Consider the following 19937-nt stretch of genomic DNA (forward strand, 5'->3'; position numbering starts at 1 on the left):
ACACACACACACACACACACACACACACACACACACACACACACATTATGATGCGGATGGTTTTCAATGTGGCGTAAGAGGACACTGGATAAAAAACAATATATACAATTACAATCACAAACTACATGATTGTCTCTTCCTGATTCCCTTCTCATAACACCATCTCTGACTGTTTCTATGAAAATTGAGCTTTGATCATGACAGTCGTCTGAGCACACTTTCCCTTTGTAAGTTTGTTCAGTCTACTAAGGTTTTCTATTTGAAAAACTACAATTCCCAGGAGGAAGTGCTCCATGTAGGGTGTGTTCACAGGTGTGTCGCATACAGCTGATGAAGGGAAGGGGATGTGAAGTTTATTTCTCCTACCCATCTATTTTGAGGGCTCAGGTGAAGGACAGAAAATAAAGTGAGGGCATATCACTGGGCCCAAGTGTGTGGATATCCTCTCCTTGTGTTAAAAGATTTACAGTCCAGCAGCTTACTAGAATCTTTAAACCGGGTGAGAGGCTGTCTCTTCTTGATCTTTAATGCATTTGTTGACAATATTTTCATTTTTAGTACAAAGCAGTCATGGCACATACTATGATACTAGCAGTTTCAGTGTTTCATGGCTTTCAATTCAGCTGATTGAATCTTCTTCTTAATCAATGTTAATTTAATTTGTAGGAACCCTTTTTGCCAAGACTATTGTTTAGGCCTAACACCAGATGAATCATTTGACAGCTGCTCTGCAGTTCCACCTTAGCATTGGAATGTGTTGATTAAACAAGGGACATGTATCACTTTGTCAAGAGTATTTGTGTAAATGAGGGAGTCAAACAATCTAAATTATTCAAACATTTTTATTGTGGATTTTTTTTATTGTGGAGTAGGCCTATATGAGATACTATAAGTATCTCATATTGCGAGTAAGTATTTGGAATCTATATAAGAAGGAGGTACCTAGCTAAACACTGGGCTAAGCTACTGACTAGTTCACAACTCCCTCCCCCTAGCACCTAAGGCAAGATACAGATCCTTAAACTATAAGGCCTCTTCAAACAGAGCTCCTTATACATCCCACTGACAGCTCCCTGCAAGTACTGGTAATCTCAGTTCCATCCACCATAGACATGTTTTTTGGAAAACGAAGCACTCGTTTTCAACAACGCAACCTCCTGCTGCCTCCTGCATTATGTGCAATTTCAAACCGGGTGGAGCGCAGAACCGTTGAGTGAATTCCAACGAGCGCTCCCTAACTCCAACACTTTGAAAGAATTATCACCTGCACAGAATGTATTTACAGAAAGTAGCTCATAATAACATGTCCATGGTGGATTTTTGCCATTATATGCTGTACCCCATTAGGTATGCTTCAAGCAAGCATCATGCTTGAAGCATACCTTGATGATGATAATAATAATAATAATAAATTGATTTATTTGTTTTTTGCTTCAGGAGAGAATGTTACATCAGGATCAATGGCACCTGCCGGGATTAACGCACATGGCCATGTCCACAATGAGTCCAAGACCAGTGAACTGCATTCCTGCCCAGGTGTCTACTGCCCAGGTGTCCACTGCCCAGGTGTCCACCTTGAGTCCAGCAAGACCAGTGAACTGCAGCCCTGCCCACTGTGCCCAGGTGTCCACCCCCAGTACTGGACCAGTGAACTGCAGCCCTGCCCAGGTGTCCAGTGCTCAGGTGTCCAGTGCTCAGGTGTCCAGTGCTCAGGTGTCCAGTGCTCAGGTGTCCAGTGCTCAGGTGTCTACTGCCCAGGTGTCTACTGCCCAGGTGTCCACTGCCCAGGTGTCCACCCTCAGTCCAGGACAAATGATCTGCAGCCCTGCTGCTCAGGTGTCCAGTGCACAGGTGTCCACTGCCCAGGTGTCCAGTACACAGGTGTCCACTGCCCAGGTGTCCAGTACACAGGTGTCCACTGCCCAGTTGTCCACTGCCCAGGTGTCCACTGCCCAGGTGTCCACTGCCCAGGTGTCCAGTCCTCAGGTGTCCACTGCCCAGGTGTCCACTGCCCAGGTGTCCACCCTCAGTCCAGGACCAATGAACTGCAGCCCTGCTGCTCAGGTGTCCACTGCCCAGGTGTCCACTGCCCAGGTGTCCACTGCCCAGGTGTCCAGTGCCCAGGTGTCCAGTGCCCAGGTGTCCACTGCCCAGGTGTCCAGTACACAGGTGTCCAGTGCCCAGGTGTCCACTGCCCAGGTGTCCAGTGCCCAGGTGTCCACTGCCCAGGTGTCCACCCTGAGTCCAGCAAGACCAGTGAACTGCAGCCCTGCCCAGATGTCCTCTGCTGAGCCGCTGGGAACCTCAGCCAGCCCTGGTGGTGAAGCAGAGACGGGCGTTCTAGCCCGCAGGAAGCTGGCCCGGCTCCTCATGGACAGACTCGCCGCTGACAAGTGAGCCCATTATAGGAACCTGTACTGCAGTGTGAATAGGGTTATAGGAACCTGTACTGCAGTGTGAATAGGGTTATAGGAACCTGTACTGCAGTGTGAATAGGGTTATAGGAACCTGTACTGCAGTGTGAATAGGGTTATAGGAACCTGTACTGCAGTGTGAATAGGGTTATAGGACCCTGTACTGCAGTGTGAATAGAGACCATTATAGGAACCTGTACTGCAGTGTGAATAGGGTTATACTAGGAACCTGTACTGCAGTGTGAATAGGGTTATAGGAACCTGTACTGCAGTGTGAATAGGGTTATAGGACCCTGTACTGCAGTGTGAATAGAGACCATTATAGGAACCTGTACTGCACAGTGTGAATATAGACCATTATAGGAACCTGTACTGCAGTGTGAATAGAGACCATTATAGGAACCTGTACTGCAGTGTGAATAGAGACCATTATAGGAACCTGTACTGCACAGTGTGAATAGAGACCATTATAGGAACCTGTACTGCACAGTGTGAATAGAGACCATTATAGGGACCTGTACTGCACAGTGTGAATAGAGACCATTATAGGGACCTGTACTGCACAGTGTGAATAGAGACCATTATAGGAACCTGTACTGCACAGTGTGAATAGAGACCATTATAGGAACCTGTACTGCACAGTGTGAATAGAGACCATTATAGGGACCTGTACTGCACAGTGTGAATAGACCATTATAGGGACCTGTACTGCACAGTGTGAATAGAGACCATTATAGGAACCTGTACTGCACAGTGTGAATAGGGTTATAGGAACCTGTATAGGGTTGGGATCCTTTAGGACTTTAGCGGTTCCTTTTAAGGATTCCTATATTTTGATAAATCTATATTATGTTGGCCTTCATTATGATTTTTGATAAACACAAATTCAATCATACATACAGTGTTGCATTTATGGCAGTGGTTCTCAAAGTGAGGTCCAGGGGTCCTCTTGGTTACTTGAGGGGGTTCAAAATTGACCCTTAAGGTCTTATGACAATATCATGTCCAAAATCCCAGATATCTACTGTAGGCCTATACGATATATTGCCCATGTCTCTGATCTCTCAACCGTGCAGGGCTCAGTTCATCTCTGATCGTTGCGGCATCACCATCACATCAGATCACGAGCTGAAGGATGGCACATTGCGCTTCCATGTCGAGGGCGTGCATGAGGTAAAGTCTGGCAAAAGTACTAAAAGAACAGTATGTTCCTGCTAAGACCTTGAAGTGACTCATTTGAACTACATTGAGAAGTTGATTAACAATGAAATTAACATTTCTTAACAGTACGTGGCCCGACTCTACATCGAGAACTCTGGCTCCAGCCCAGTGTACTTCACCTACTATTCTGCACTGCATCACATCAGCTACTTTATCCTCAAAGATGAACAGAATGTATCCCGAAGCAATCCACTTCAGCTTGGACCAGGCAAGGGGCATGCATGCACACGCACGCACACACACACACACGCACACGCACACGCACGCACACGCACGCACACACACACACAATGTTCACTGAACTAAATATTGGGCCAAACGTCACAGGCTACACAATATTCCCAACATTATGATTCTAAAATGGACATTTTCAGTTATCGATCTTTCTCTGTCCCAGACCATTTGTGTACCATTTCGCCTCTAGTGGCAAGGTTTTGCCATTTTCCTTTGATAAGACTCATACGGCGAGTTTGAGAGCGTTCTGTCTGTCTGATATGCTTTCAGATTTACGCCCGGGAAATACATATTTTCAAAATTGGAGGTAAAGGTGTCCATGAGAATAGGTTTTATTTTGACTTGCATAACTGCATTAGCTATTATATTTGAGATGACGTTTTTATTATCATCAGCTCACGTGTCTTCCTCTTCTGTGATGCCCTCAGGTGCTAGCTATGAGATCCAGATCCTTTTCCACTCCAGCCAGGTGGGCTTCTATCCAGCCACCCTGGCCTTTGAGTTCAAAGCAGACCTGCTGCCCTCCTCCACGTCCTTCCACATTGTGCGCTTCATAGAGGCCCAGCACTCCACCTCTCTAGCCAGAGAGCTGGCTCCAACAGCCCCCTACAAGCCACGCTCCATGGCTGGCCTGACCGCAGAGCCTCTGTGTCCCATCGAGGATGGCCAGCGTCCTGAATGGTAGGAGACTTCTGTAATATTGAACTTGAACAGAGCCCGAACTGATCGTTTGGTCCGATCCCGATGTTTGGAGAATCCTAGCCAATGTTTTGATCAATATTTTGTGTGCAAAATGTTCAAATAATAAAATAAAATGAACTCAGATTTTATTAAAGCTGCTTTTGAGAAAATGTAAAATAAAAATAAAAATAATTTGGAAAGATAAACATAATAAACTGAAATGTATTTAAGCACTATAAAAATGTTCAAAATCAGCAGATCTACACGCTCACAGCACAATGTGTTGTGAGCTTGTAGATGCAGTAACTAGTAAGGCCTATAATAACATGCCCAAACTAGAAAAAGTGCCCTTCTGGGCACAGGTCTCCACCAGGAGGATAGGAGTGTGAGTGTGATGTTTGGCAAAATGTTTAGGAGCAATATAAACGTGCGTGTGCGCATGCGTGCATGTGTGTGACGTGGCTTGGCCTGTTGTAGCGCCACCATGAGGCTGATTTGAAAACTGTCAAGTGGCATTTCTTCCAAAGCCTAGTGGGAATATGCATGCACAGTTTCACCACAATCGGACGCTGCGTTGAGTAGTTGTGGCGATTTGTACAAAACGGGTACAAAGCGGGCTACTCCTGAAAAGTTTAGAAGCCAATCGTAGCCAATGAGGGTGGATTATGAGAAATCAAACAAACCCGTCTTGATCACATGACTATGGAGAGCATGTGTACCGATTTGCGTGAAATTTGGATAAAATCTGAAGGAGTAATATTAGAAAATGTGTTTTACATGTCGGCCTCCTGGTGGCGCTATAAAGAGCAGATTCCAGGCAAAGGTTTTTCCTTGGCCTCTAGGGAGTTGGCATACAAAGTGATCCACAGATCCGTGCAGTTAGAGGTAAAAACACTTTTCTGCCAGTTATAGCGCCACCATGAGGCTGAGTTGAAAATTTTCATGTGGCATTTCTTCCTCGGCCTAGTGGGAATGTGCGTGCACAATTTCACGGAAATCACACGATGTGTTCATGATTTGCAGCATTTTGTTTGAAACTGAGCACTCCTGCTTGCTTTGGAAGCCAATCTTAGCCAATCAGGATGGAGTCTGAGAAATCTGAAAGACCTTGTTTCGTTGAATGGCTCTAGATAGACTGTGTACCAATTTGCGTGATGTTTGGACAAAATCTGTAGGTGTACTGTCCAAAAACTTGTTTTGCACAAAGCGGCCTCCTGGTGGCGCTATAACAGGCCGTTCTGGAAATTTTGGGGCAGAGGTTCATCGTTGGCATCCAGGGAGTGTGTGTGCAAAATTTGGCATCGACCGGGTTAACGGTGCCGGAGATTAGCTGATCACGGACGGACGGACACACGGATGGACGGACGGACGGACGGACATACGGACGGACGGACGGACGGACGGAGTGCAAAACATACTCTCCCCATGCCTTCGGCCTGGTGGAGACAATTAGTTATGCCAGCTTGAAAGTGATTAAAAAATCAAGACACATCAGCTGCACAACAATTGCCGATACCGATGTCGTCCAAAAAAGTCAAATAATGCACCTATAACCGTGATGATTGGACAGAACCTGCCTTTTACTCCTAAAAAAATGTTTTCTTGTTTCTCACTGCTCTCTTTTCCTTCCGTTTCGCCCAGTCCTTCAGGGAGCCTTGAACACGTGGTCACTCTGACCAACTACAGGATACCACAATATGTGAGAGATCTGACACTCATGGACAAACACCCCAGCCTCACCTCTCACAGGAAAGAAGTTCTGGATGCTCGGTAAGTTTAGAACCGGAACCGGACTTGTGCTGAGAGTGTGGCTTTACTGAACAAAACGGGGAAAGTGCTGCAGCCAGGTTTGCTTATTATAAGTGATCTTTGGCTTATTCTTCTGTAAAGTTGCTTGTACATGGCAGGTTTTTGGGCTTGTTTGTAAAATGTAGTTTCTTATTTGGGCTTGCACAAGTTGTCAAGTCCATTTCACAATTGACATGTGTCCAAGATGCCCTACCCCTCACTCAGTATGCATAAATAAATCAAATGGTTACAGTGTTTACAGCACACTTCAAGAATACATAGTTTAACATGGTGTTTTTGCACCCATACATCGCCACAGCATATCCTCCCACACATGTGACCCTCGCTCTCTCTCTCACCCACATAGAGTTACTTACAACTCTCTCACCCACATAGTTACTTACAACTCTCTCACCCACATAGTTACTTACAACTCTCTCACCCACATAGAGTTACTTACAACTCTCTCACCCACATAGAGTTACTTACAACTCTCTCACCCACATAGAGTTACTTACAACTCTCTCACCCACATAGAGTTACTTACAACTCTCTCACCCACATAGAGTTACTTACAACTCTCTCACCCACATAGAGTTACTTACAACTCTCACCCACATAGAGTTACTTACAACTCTCTCACCCACATAGAGTTACTTACAACTCTCTCTCGCCCACATAGAGTTACTTACAACTCTCTCTCACCTGAGAGTCAAGATGGCAAAGTGCTAGAGCACGAGTGCCACTGTGGAATGGGCGGCGCAGGTCTAGCTAAAAGTATGTTAATACTGACTCATTGAGTACATTGAGACTCCGGATACATTGGACCTTAGCACTCAGCTTTGCCAATGTCTAATGCACCTGGAATTTATTTTAGGGTCAATAAAGTCATCACAATATTCAGTATGCGTTACTTGTTACAACTCTGCAAAAGGATCTTTTTATGACATTATTTCCCAGGACGAAAAAGTATTCCATTTCATGCTGTTTAGTTTTGATGACTCCGAGGATACAACACACATTTCTGGGCTATTTGTTGTTGCTTGTCTGGGGATTGACGTTTTCGGATATTAAACCATGCCTAAAACAACTCCATCTGTATTGGCACAAAAAAAAAGTATTGCGTGAGTACGTGCATGTCTTTGTCACAAAGTTCTGTGTACTATTTATTAAAAGCATGTATCTCATTCATTCAATTCAATAATGCTGGGCCCCTGATGGAATGCAATGCCACTGTGCTTAACCCATTTAGGCATGTCTTCTAAATCATGACAGTTTTCTGAAAAACCTATGTTTCTATGTCAGTGGTGCTCAAACTATTCCATGTCAATGTCAAGGACATGATATCTATAATTTGCCATCGACCCCCATCTGAAAATATGTTGTTCCAGGGACCCCCCCCAGAAGCAAAGATTTGAGTTAAAAACGTTCTCTGTGAAAGAATATATATTTAAAGATTTGCGCCACATTTTCACGATGTAAAAAACAAAAAGCAAAAAGAGTAGCGAGCTTGTAGATATGCTATTATTCAATAGCTAAAGTATAACATAATGCTTAAAACACCAAAAGGGATTTTAAAAGTCTGAAGTCCTTTGATCCCTCGTTAGGGCCATGCTGGAGAGTCCCCTGAGCAGACAGAACTACACCGAGAGGTTCCAGATGCTTCTATACCTGGAAGAGCTTCAAATGTCTGTGGACATGAAGAAATTCAACATGGTGGAAACTCCCTTGATCAGAGACCAGCACGACCAGAAACTCATCGCTCTTGCTGTGAGTATTCATCTATCGCGCATTGCCACGGTTTTATCGCGTGCAACCCTTATTTTGAAGAGCCAAATATCCGTAATCGGATGTTACAATGACAAAATGCTGTGTGGTGTCTTGACCGGTTGTTTTCTCGGTCGGTGGTGGAAAAAACACGACCGCGAGTTTTGATTGATTGATTGAAAATTGTATTAACAGTTTGCAGAATTACAGTACATTTCAAGCACAAACTCAATACAAAGGCTGTTAACTGTGAGTGGACGACCCAATTAAGCATTACACTTGTTTACAACAGGGTCCACCATGTTCAAATCATCAAAACATTTAGAGACGTACAAATAGACACTTCTATATAGACAAAGAAAGTACAGGAATTCATCATAATGGAGGTAAAAAGGGAAAAGAAACATATACAGTGAGGGGGAAAAGGGGGGAGGGCGGTGGGGGGGGGGTTCAGATTTTACGGGGGCCAGTTTCGAATTGCAGCCATCCGTAGGTGCCCTTTGAGAGCGGTTTTGAAGGAGTCAAGGGATTCGCATGTCTTAATGACTGTTGGTAGGGCGTTCCACATTTTGGTGGCATAGGAGCGAAAATAATTTAGTCCCTTGTTTGTGCCGAATCTGGGTTGAACATGATTCGTTGCACTCCCTCTGGTGTTGTGGGTGTGGACTTCATTAACATTAAGGAAGTATCTACACAGGTACATGGGTATCTTGGTGGAGTATCGAATCTTGTGGACCAGACCCATTGCAAGATGCTGTACTCTGTCGCCGACCCTAAGCCATGCCAGTCTGTCAAAGTGGGCAGGGGTGAGGTGGGTTCGGGGGGTGAGGCCAAGTAGGAGCCTGACCAGTTTGTTTTGGGAGGTCTGGAGCCTAGTTTTAAGGGCCTTTGAGGTGCTGTGGTACCAGGAGGTGCATGCATAGTCAAAGAAGCCTTGTACAAGGGCTCCTGTTAAGGTCTTCAAGGTGTTTTTGTCGACCAGTGAGGAGATCCTGTAAAGGAATCTTGTTCTTTGGTTGACTTTTTTGATTACGTTGGTGGCCATTTTATCACCGGAAAGATTAGCCTCCAGGATGGAACCTAGGTAGGTAATTTCATCTTTACGTGTGATAACATTGTCACCCACTCTAACCAAGAAGCCATTTGCCTTGCTGAGATTACTATTAGATCCAAAGAGAATGGATTCAGTTTTTCCCAGGTGTAAAGATAGTTTGTCATCAGCGAGCCAGGTGCAGATTCTACCGAGTTCAGAGCTGAGGGCATTTTCAACCTGCAGTTTGTCCCTGTCCGAGACCAGCAGTGCCGAGTCATCTGCGAACAGGAACAAGTTGCAGTCACAAGCTGAAGTCATGTCGTTAACATATATTAGGAACAGTAGAGGCCCTAGTATGCTTCCTTGTGGAACGCCACAGCTCACTGGGAGGGGGGGGGGACAGTGTTCCGTTCACTTCCACCATCTGTTCTCTCCCCTCCAGGTAGGATTGCATCCAGCTCGCTGATGTGCTATCGAAACCAATTGCTTTTAGCTTGTTAACCAGTATGGAGTGGTTCACTGTGTCAAAAGCCTTTTGGAGGTCCAGCATGACCATGCCGCAGTATTTGCCAGCGTCCACCTCTTGTTTGATGTGGTCGCTCAAATAGAGAAGGCATGTGTCAGTGGAGTGGGATGTTCTGAAGCCAGATTGGAACTCGTACAATAATTTATTAGTGGCAAGATACTTTTCAACCTGTTCATAGACTATTTTTTCCATCACTTTCGAGATGGAGCTTAGAATAGAAATAGGGCGGTAGTTGCCGGGGTCTAATTTACTCCCTTTCTTGTGCAGGGGGGTTACTTTGGCCAGTTTGAAATCTAGGGGGACCTGTCCCTGTTTGATGGAAAGGTTTACTATGTGGGTGATGATTGGAGCTATAGAGATGGCTGAGTCTCTGAGAAATTTGGAGGTAATATTGTCATGGCCAGTGGCCTTGTGGGGTTGGAGGGCACTCAGTTTCTTAAGTACCTCATCAGTTGTTACCATAACTAATTTAAAATCGTCTTTACAAACACCTAGGTTTCTGTAGAAGGTTTTAATGTGCTCTACACCAAAGAGCCCAGAGTGGGAGGGCAGATTGTTAACCAGCGTTGTTGATATGTTTGTAAAGAAGATGTTCAAGTAGTTGGCCACATCAAGCTTGTCAGTGATGAGAGTGTTGTTTGCTTTAATGTTTATGTTTGAAAACCTGGTTTTCAGTTTCTGACTATAGCCTAATTGGTTGTTGAGTAGCTTCCAGAGCTCTCGAGGATTGTTTTTGTTTTCCTCAGCTTTATTATTAATAAAGTTACTTTTGGCGGATTTGATCATGGCAGTAACATTATTTCTTAGCCTGTTTCGTTGGGTTTTTAGGTTGTCCAGCTGAGCTTGGAGACCCCTGTTGAAGCGCTTGGCAAGCTTTGACTTGCATTTTAGAAATTCAGAGCATTTTTTGTCTCTGGTATTCGTTGCAGTCATTATGTCCGAATTCATCCATGGCTCCGAGCGGGTTTTGACCCTGATGGTTCTCAGAGGAGCCATGTAGTTCAGTACTGATGTAAATTTAGTTTTGAAGCCAAGCCAAGCTTCTTCGACAAGTGTGCTGTTAAGCTCATCAGACCAATCCAGACTCTCCAATTCTTGGTTAAAGACCTCACACGAGTAGGTTTTGAGGTCCCTTGATATGACTGCTTTGTGGCAGCCAGCCTTTTGTTTTTGTTTTTTGCGGGTACAGAATATCATGAAATGATCACTAAGCCCGCATACAATAACACCTTTCTTGGAGATTCTGGATTTGTCCGAGGTCAGAATGAGATCAATGACAGTTTGAGTAGAAACACACACTCTAGTGGGTTGGGTAATAAGCTGGCTAATACTATGCAGATCACAAAACCTACTAAATGATTTGAAAACAGGCGCCTCTTTACGCTGTACGTCTGTATTCAGATCGCCCATCAGGATTTTCTCTGCACCCTCCTCCTCAGCTAAGCAACCCTCAAGAATATCATAAAAGCCTTGCTGATCAGGAGGTCTGTAGACTGTGCCAACTAGTACTGATTTCGCATTTTTGAAAATTAATTCAACCCACACAGTTTCAATTTCAACATGCTGTAAGTCAGTACGGGTAATGAATTCAGTATCTTTGTGGATATACATGCAAACACCACCCCCATTACGGTTTCTATCATTTCTGACTACGGAGTAGTTCTCAATTTCAATCTCAGAGTATCACAGCGCCTGCTGTCGGCCATTGAAAAACCTTGTTTTCACCAGAAACGACATTCATTGCGCCGATTTGGAGATGCAGGCCATTGAAGGCAGCACATAGGATGCAAGTGGATGCGCGCGCATCTTAAAAATGGCCGCGGCCACTGTCCCACTTGGACTGTTATGCTAACGAGCGGCAGCTAACATTTCGGATCAAAACATGGATTAAAGAATATAAACCCTGGAAAACGTAGGCTACGGTTCTGGCGGCTGCACGACTAATTTAATCCTACGGTTACTACGGTTCTGGCGGGCTCCGCCTCCGTGTTAACAGTTTGCAATTGTTGTAGTACAACAATGATCGTTAAATGGATAACACAAAAGGCTCTAGGCCTAGAGGCTTGGTTACATTGTGGTTCTGTGTATTCAATTAATAATAAAACAGACATAATCTGTAATCTCATAATGTACTGGGAGTCCAATTATTTTTTAAACTTGTTTATTTTTATTGACTTCATAATCAAAATCTGCAAAGTAACTATAGTGACTAAAGCTGTCAAATTACTCTAGTCTAAAGGAGTACATCTGCTATTTTTGAGTATTTAAAAAAACAATCTTTAAGTGTTACTGTAGGTCCTTGACTTGCAAAAGGTTTGAGAACCACCTGCTTTACACCACTGTGCACATACTGTACATACCTGTCTGTCCCTTCAGGTTCCAGGGGTGTCTGAGAACCGTCCCTCCCTGCTGCGTGGGGACCAGCTGCTGGTGAGGCCTTACGGCGAGGCGGGAGGTGCTGGTTCTGGGGGGGAAGTGTTGAAGTACCGGGGCTACATCCACCGTGTGGAACAGGAACAGGTGAAACTGGGCTTCAGCGCCAAGTAAGAACCAAGAGGAACTCGGGAACGTTTTGATGTGCGTTCAATAATGGGTAGTTGCGGGGGCACGGTGGCACAGTCGGTAGTACTGTCGCCTCACAGCTAGAAGGTCCTGGGTTCGATTCCCGCTGGGGATGCTGTGGGCGCTGGGGGGCGTGGTCTCTCCTCCGTGTCATCAGTGCCCATACCAGAGGCAGGGTTGGCGAAAGGGCCTTTCTGTGTGGAGTTTGCATGTTCTCCCCGTGTCCCTTAGGGTACCCTCACAAAAAACGTGCAGTAATCCTTGTCTCTAAACTACCTCTCCCTGGCACCTGATGGAGGGGAAAGGAACTGGTCGGAATAACGTGTTCCTTCCACGCGCTACGTCCGGCCGGTGAAACTCTCCCCCGTCAGGTGAAAAGGAGCAGCTTGGACTCCTCATGCATAGAAGGAAGCATAGAAGGAAGCCCCAGGTTGGCAGAGGAAGTGTAGCGCCCAGGATTACATTAGGCCTACATAATTGACACTGGGTGAAAAAATGGGTTGGAAAATCGTGGGATAAATAAAAATGTAAGTAAAAAATATATATAAGTAAATAAATAAATAAATAATATTAATAATGGGTAGTTGTGACACTAATTTCCATGCATGTCTGGCTTGTCTTTTCCCTCCAGGCTCCTAGCCACCCTGGTGGACGGCATGAAGTTCAGTGTGGAGTTCACGATCAACCGTATGACCATGCGCCTCCAGCACAGAGCCATAGACCTGGTGTCTCAACACAGCCTGTTGGAGGTGCTGTTTCCCACTGCGCACACCCCCTCAGACCAGCAACTACAACTGCCCACGCTCAGGTCTGCTGCATTTTGATTTGAGATGTTCTTTCTTTACCGACAACGCATTATATGTATGAAAAGAAACGTGTTTGCCCTCCACACAGTCAAAAGGATAAAACGCAGGGAAACCATAAGCTTTTTTCCATCGTGGTCCTTTAAAATGTAAAATGAAAATGAGAGATTTATATGTGTGTGAGTTATGTATGCTTGATTTCTTGTGGATAAATAAAATGGCAAACGGCAAATATGCCCCTACAACATGCATCATTTTTTGTAAAATGAAAGATATAGGCGAAAAAGAAAACTTTAAGATAAGAACATATTTTGTGTCGTTCTGGTTGAAAGGAATTGACTTCCCGTTGCCTCTGTTAGTCTATTTGACAGACAGCTGGAAGGCAACCCGGAGCAGTATGCAGCCGTACAACACATTGTGGTACAGTCTTCTAAACCAGCTCCCTATCTGGTGTTTGGACCACCTGGTACAGGTACTTTTCGGGTTCATTCCTTTTTCTTTTCTTTTTTACATCACATGTGTGTCTTCCAAAGTCAATAGTGACACTTTGGCTCCCACTTCAGGGCCAGAAGTATTTTTCGGTTCCATTTCCGAACCAACTTTTAGGGATCTGAACCAATTATATTAATTTGGTTCAAAATGATGCGTGAAAAAAGAACGGAACGGGTTCAACTCTGGTGAAAAGGGGCCTGTGTGTGAGTTTGAGATAATTTGTATTATTATTACTGAATAATTAGTTCAGTTTTAGCTTAATTTTGTCTTGGTGGTTCTGGTATTATGAGGAATGCATTGATTTATATGAGCTGACAAAAGGTAGGATGACAAGATATGATCTGTGCATGAAATTACAGAATATATTTGTGTTTGTCAGGCAAAACGGTGACCGTGGTTGAGTCCATCAAGCAGATAGAGAAGACCCAGGGTTCCTGCCACATCCTGGCCTGTGCCCCGTCCAACAGTGCCACCGACCTCCTCTGTAAGAAGATCGTGGAGCATGTGGACAAGCACAAGGTCTTCCGCATGTACGCCATGAGCCGGGACCCAAGAGACGTACCTATACAACTCCTGGTCAGTACCTACTGTTAAAAACCACAACTCCTGGTCAGTACCTACTGTTAAAAAACACAACTGCTGGTCAGTACAACTAGTAAAGTCCTGTATTTATTTTACTTGAGTGAAAGTACTAAACTATATTGGCATCAAAATATACGTAAAAGCACCAAAAGTAAAATAACATGTTCTGCAGAATGTGCCATTTCACAAGTTGTTCAAACGTTTTCAAAATTTGTAAAACTCTTGCAAAACGAGCAGATAATAATGTAATATTGTTACATCTTGCATGCAGGTATATAATATTTCATTTTAATTCTATTCTTTCGGCACCTAAAACTTGGTCATTGGTAGCAGAATTAGTGTTGCCAGTAGAGGGCAACATTACTCCACAAAAGAACTGTAAACCTGGTGTGTGACTGTCCCTGTTCTTGACATTTTACTCAACAATTGGACAATACAGTAGTCTACAATAGTCAGTAGCCTATACACTTCAATGAAGTGTATAGGGTTTAAGTGCTTAATCACTTCCTTTTCATTTGAACAGGGATGCTGTAACCTAGAGAGGGACAGCTTTGTGTTTCCCAGTACAGACGTTCTGATGCAGTATAAGATTGTGGTGACCACGTTGCTGACTGCTGGACGGTAAACCGATGCTAAATTCTATTTACAGCGCGAACCATCACTCTCCCCAAATTCAGTTTCGGAAGCTATTTCTGTGCCAGTGAAACTACAACAACTTAATCGCAGTTATAGGCTATAAAAAAAAGAAAATCATGTTTCTGATTTGCTAAGTGTAATATGCACTGTCCTTTAATCATTAAACCCTGCTTTAATGCCAATGCCGTCTCTGTAGACTGGTGACGGGAGGCGTTCCCCCAGGACATTTCACTCACATATTTGTGGATGAGGCAGGTCAAGCTATGGAGACTGAGTGCATCCTCCCTCTGGCAGGTTAGGAGCATGCACACACACACACACACACACACACACACACACACACACACACACACACACACACACACACACACAGATCTACAGCTTATTGCAGCTTGTAGATCTTGTACACACGCACATGTTGCAGCAGGTGTATTCGCAGTGGTGAAGTGTTTTTTTTGTGTTTAGGTCTGCTCCAGACGACGTCTACTCAGTTGGTACTGGCTGGAGATCCAAACCAGCTGGGGCCTATTGTCCGATCTCCACTGGCAATGAAGCATGGCATGAGTAAATAAAACAAACACACACACACACACACACACACACACACACACACACACACACACACACACACACACACCATATCTGAGAGTGTACAAATATGAAATACACACTGGTATCAGATCGGTACTCTATATCGACCAATAGTCTACGCATTATGCAAGTTATGGGTAGGGCTTTCACTTTTTTACATTTAAAAACTGTGTACATTGGTGACTATAATCTAGCATTCTAGCTGATCTTGAGGCCTACAAAAACGGGAGGAGAAAAGAAAACGCTTTTTTCTTTCTTATCAACAAGTCAACTAGTGGATTTACTAGTCGACTAGTTGAATAGTCGATACTAGTTGCTTAAAGCCCTAGTTATGGGTAGGAAAAACTGGTATCGTTACAGTACATCTCTAGTAGGTTATGTAATGGATCATGTCGTAGTGGATTTGCATGCATACAGTGGACAGTACATTCATTGGGGACCATTTTGTAGGTCAAAGTTTCACAGACTGTATGTTGACTTATGGTATCCTTGCAGCCCTGTCCCTGTTGGAACGTCTGATGACGCATGTGGATTTGTACATCAAGAACGAGAGAGGAGAGTTCGCCAAACCATTTGTCACCAAACTGCTAAGAAACTACAGGCATGTTCATTTCCCTCCGTAAAAAGAAAAGGAAAAAAAGCCATTTTATTTACTTACTAAGATATTTCCAACTCATGGTATGCCTGCAGGTCTCAAAGCAAATAAAATGGTAGGAGCGCACACTAAGAGTAGGGAGGTGCTGACCACGGGAGACAAACTTTATAACAGAAAGGATAGGTCGCACAACTCGTAGTCCCGATGCCAAAAAATACTTTTTATTTATGTTTCGACAAGCTAGTTGCCTTCTTCAGGGTATATCATACCTTGAAGAAGGCAACTAGCTTGTCGAAACGTTGGTAAATAAAAAGTATTCTTTGGCATCGGAACTACGAGTTGTGCGACCTCTCCTTTCTGTTATAAAGTATGCCTGCAGGTCTAAAAGTCATGGCTGATTTTCAACCTTTGTATAGTTGGTCTACCCTTGTTGGTCTTGTAGCCTGCATGTAGGCCCACTTTTTTGTCTCTGTCCTACTCTGTATATTCAATCTTAGTCTATAGTCTTCAGTCTCTGTATGTACACTGTTTTCCAGGTCCCACCCTGCCATTCTGAACATTCCCAATGAACTCTTCTATGACGGAGAACTCCAGGTTTTTGCAAATGAGATTATCCGCAACTCCTACTGTAGATGGGAACACCTGCCCAAGATGGTAACTTCTTTCTTGCCTTCTCCCTGAGCACACAATACAAACACAAACGGGCATGGATTGATGAGATATTTCTTGAATGCATCTCTTCTTCCTGTTTTCTTGTTTCAGGACTTTCCTGTGATCTTCCATGGAGTGACAGGTATTGACGTGCGTGAGGCTAACAGTCCCTCGTTCTTCAACGTAGCAGAGGTGCAGATGTTGATGGACTACCTGAAGAAAATCCTTGAGACGCAGGGCAAGAATGGCCTGTCCAAGATTGAGCCAAAAGACATTGGCATCGTTGCCCCTTACAGAAAACAGGTTTGCGGCACACTATATCCGAGTGTTTAACACCAAAGACTGGTCTATTTATCCATTTACATAATACTGTCAGTAGAAAAGTTATTCGTAAATTAAAGACACAACACAACACAATTAAACACAATGTTATATATTTATAAAGGTGGAGAAAATTCGCAAGGCCCTCAAGTCAGTGGAGAACTCCCTGAAAATAATTAACATGAAGGACCTGAAGGTATGGAGGCATCATCGGCTGTATATTAAATATGACGTTTCAGAAAATACTCCTTTTGACTTGTGTGTATGTGTGTGTATCAGGTTGGTTCGGTAGAGGAGTTCCAAGGCCAGGAGAGAAAGGTGATCCTGGTGTCCACAGTCCGCAGCAGCCCCAAATATGTTGAGCTCGATCAACAGTTCAGCCTGGGCTTTGTGAAGAATGTGAAGGTGCGGCATAAAACGCGACATGACTCGACTCTTACTGTCCTGACCCTTATGTAAATGAGCCCCTGCGAATCGATGTCTTCTTCTTGTACTTAACAGAGGTTCAACGTGACGGTGACCCGAGCCAAAGCCCTTCTGATTGTGGTGGGAAACCCCAGAGTGCTTAAAACTGATCCGACCTGGGCCAGGTGGGTATTTGCCTCTAAATCGAACTATACAATTATTGTGTCATTTGACAAATGAACCACTAATAATATAATTCACCTTTTATTTTTTCCTTTTTCCTTTGCCGAAACTAGCCGGTCTGCAAGCTCACAAGTCACAACGCACCGTGACTCGTGAGCTTGTAGATCTGCTATGTTCACCAAATGTTCGCCCTCAGAGTATAGGATCGCAACTAGTGTTAGTTAATTCTGTTTCTTTTCTCTCTTGGTTCTTTCTCCTTCTTTCACACTCTTTTCTCTGCTCCAGATTTATTCAGTACTGCAGTGATGAGGGAGGATATGCTGGTTTCCCTCACACAGAGGACGAGGAGGAGGTGGTGAGCAGATTGGCCGACCTTTACATCCACATGCAGCCTAAAGGTGAGGGACAAGTCACACAAAGCAAAGACATCCCTAAAAAACAAGTCCTAACCCCAACCTGAATCCTTAAAACTATAATAACCTATTCTTGCCACCGAGCGCCTTGGCAGACTGGCTGGTAATCAGAAGGCCACCTGTTCACGCCCTGTCTGTATACATGTCGAGGTCTCCCTGAGCTCGACCCCCAATTAACGGCCCCCATCCCGAGCCCTCAGTATGACCACCTGAGCAGCCATCAACTGGGAGAACCTGAAACATAGTCCAACCAAGAATAGTCTCACAAACGGACAACACACTTTTCCTTATGCAGTAATGTATCTGTTTATTTTTGATCCATTGTTAATGCCTTCCTTCCTTCCTTCCTTCCCCGTATCCTCCCTTATTGTGAATGGCGCTCCCCAGTGGCGACTGAGGAGAGTGTCGTTCAGCTGCAGCCGGCCCCAGAGTGGAGGAATGAACACTGAAAGAGACTACATTTAGGACCTGTTCCAATATAACGATATTATCCTGCTCTTCTACAGAGTTGCTAGGCTGGACTCATCCATATTTAGAAACAAGACATTTTCCATGCATGTCTTGTTTAAATAAGACTACTTGTAAAAAATGTTTTCCCTATAAGCATAAACTAGGCGTATGTATCTTCTTATGAATATGAAACAACTGATATTTTTATAAGGAATTATTTAGATCCAAGGACAATTGCATAGTTTTTATTACATCATGTATGTGTTATTGAATGAATTGAATTGAATGTCATTGAATGCAGAGATATGTATAGACCAAATTGATTTTGAAATTGCAACATAACTTATTAATTCATTAAAAAGATTCTAGGATGAAATTAAACATTTATTAAACGCTAAATATTATATTTAAATATGTAATTTATCTATGTGCTTCAGGCGAGAGGCCGCCCTCCACCCATGGCCTGGAAATCACACTACCGCTCAACTAAAGGCATCTCTAAGACCCTGAATACCCCTTGAATAGGAATACTTTTGCTAAACATTCCTGCATGTTTCAACATCTAAGACCATCTCTGTCTATAGCTTATAATGGAAATTGTCCTCAACTAACTTGGTGTGGAAAACGGAACAATGAGCTTGACCTTTGATTTTATTTTTATCCCACCATGTATACTATGTAGTGTTATTGTTCACGTACTGTGTGTCATAAGGTTGTGTGAAACTGTGAGGCTCTCTTCCTGTCTATTGTACGGTATGCTTTATGTACGTATGAGTGAAGGCTTCTGTCCTCGCACTCAGGAAACGCCTTTTGCACTCATCTTTTTATAGGTTTGTTAAAACACTGCAGTACTCGCTGTTCAGTTCAGGCAGCTCCTCTAATGTAATGACAGGCAACTCTGGGAGCATAAGGCTTTGTTCAACTGGCTACGGTAAAAAAATGCATTTAAATAAACGATACAGCATTTTTTGGGCCTCTGATTTTCTGTGTATTCTCACAACACAAGCTCATTTTCACTCAAACTAGTGCGGTAGATCCAAGGTAGACCTTGCAGGCTTATGCAAAGGCTAAAATGTCATTTAGATTGCATGTTGTTGTGACCGAAGGTCGCAGTTAACTATTGAATCGTGCATTTTTGGTCCATCAGTGTATCACTCAAAATCCCCATACATGGGGAAAGCCCCCATATATTGTCCCCAGGTCTCGTGACATCATCAGGGATGATAGTAAATCAGGGATCATCATAGTAAATGCGACCTGTCGCAATTAAGCCCATATATGGAGATCCCTGATGTCGTCAATATTAGTAGATGATATATGTCAGAACCTGTTCTTCGATGTCTCCCTTTTGACTGATACCTGTCCATTTAGAAAAATTAAGTCCCGGCCCTACCAGGGCCCTCATCAAACCCTGTACACAAGTCACTGTCCCCGCTGCCAACCTTAGATCTCCATATATGGAGCTGACCTGTTCTGACGTTCCATATGTTGATCTGACATCAAACCCTGTACACTCAAGACACGCTCCATATATGGCCAGTGCACGCAACCTCGCCCTTTAGGTCGCTTCTCGTCTTACTGGTGTAGAC

At 43.9% G+C, this 19937-nt stretch overlaps 1 protein-coding gene across 17 annotated transcripts; it reads left to right on the forward strand.

The window, feature by feature from the left end:
• Positions 1-317: 317 nt before the first annotated feature.
• LOC306937495 (putative helicase mov-10-B.1) lies at positions 318-19316 on the forward strand. Of its 17 annotated transcripts, none has more exons than XM_079521306.1 (24): positions 318-499; positions 1438-1743; positions 1789-1851; positions 1987-2393; positions 3491-3587; positions 3702-3843; positions 4298-4550; positions 6192-6320; positions 7946-8108; positions 12041-12207; positions 12858-13034; positions 13389-13501; positions 13901-14097; positions 14627-14724; positions 14936-15033; positions 15205-15303; positions 15826-15931; positions 16462-16579; positions 16688-16879; positions 17022-17093; positions 17177-17302; positions 17399-17487; positions 17771-17883; positions 18286-19316. In XM_079521306.1, exons 2-24 carry the CDS (start codon positions 1444-1446, stop codon positions 18345-18347), a joined length of 3381 nt encoding a protein of 1126 aa, XP_079377432.1. In that variant the 5' UTR covers positions 318-499; positions 1438-1443; the 3' UTR covers positions 18348-19316. The 17 variants fall into 17 exon arrangements, with proteins under 17 accessions (XP_079377432.1, XP_079377430.1, XP_079377434.1 ...); XM_079521304.1 differs by having other exon boundaries at positions 1438-1698; positions 1912-2393; XM_079521308.1 differs by having other exon boundaries at positions 1438-1698.
• The last annotated feature ends 621 nt before the right edge of the window (positions 19317-19937 follow it).

Source organism: Electrona antarctica (assembly GCF_951216825.1).
Source record: "Electrona antarctica genome assembly, chromosome: 2".
Taxonomy (NCBI): Eukaryota; Metazoa; Chordata; class Actinopteri; order Myctophiformes; family Myctophidae; genus Electrona; species Electrona antarctica.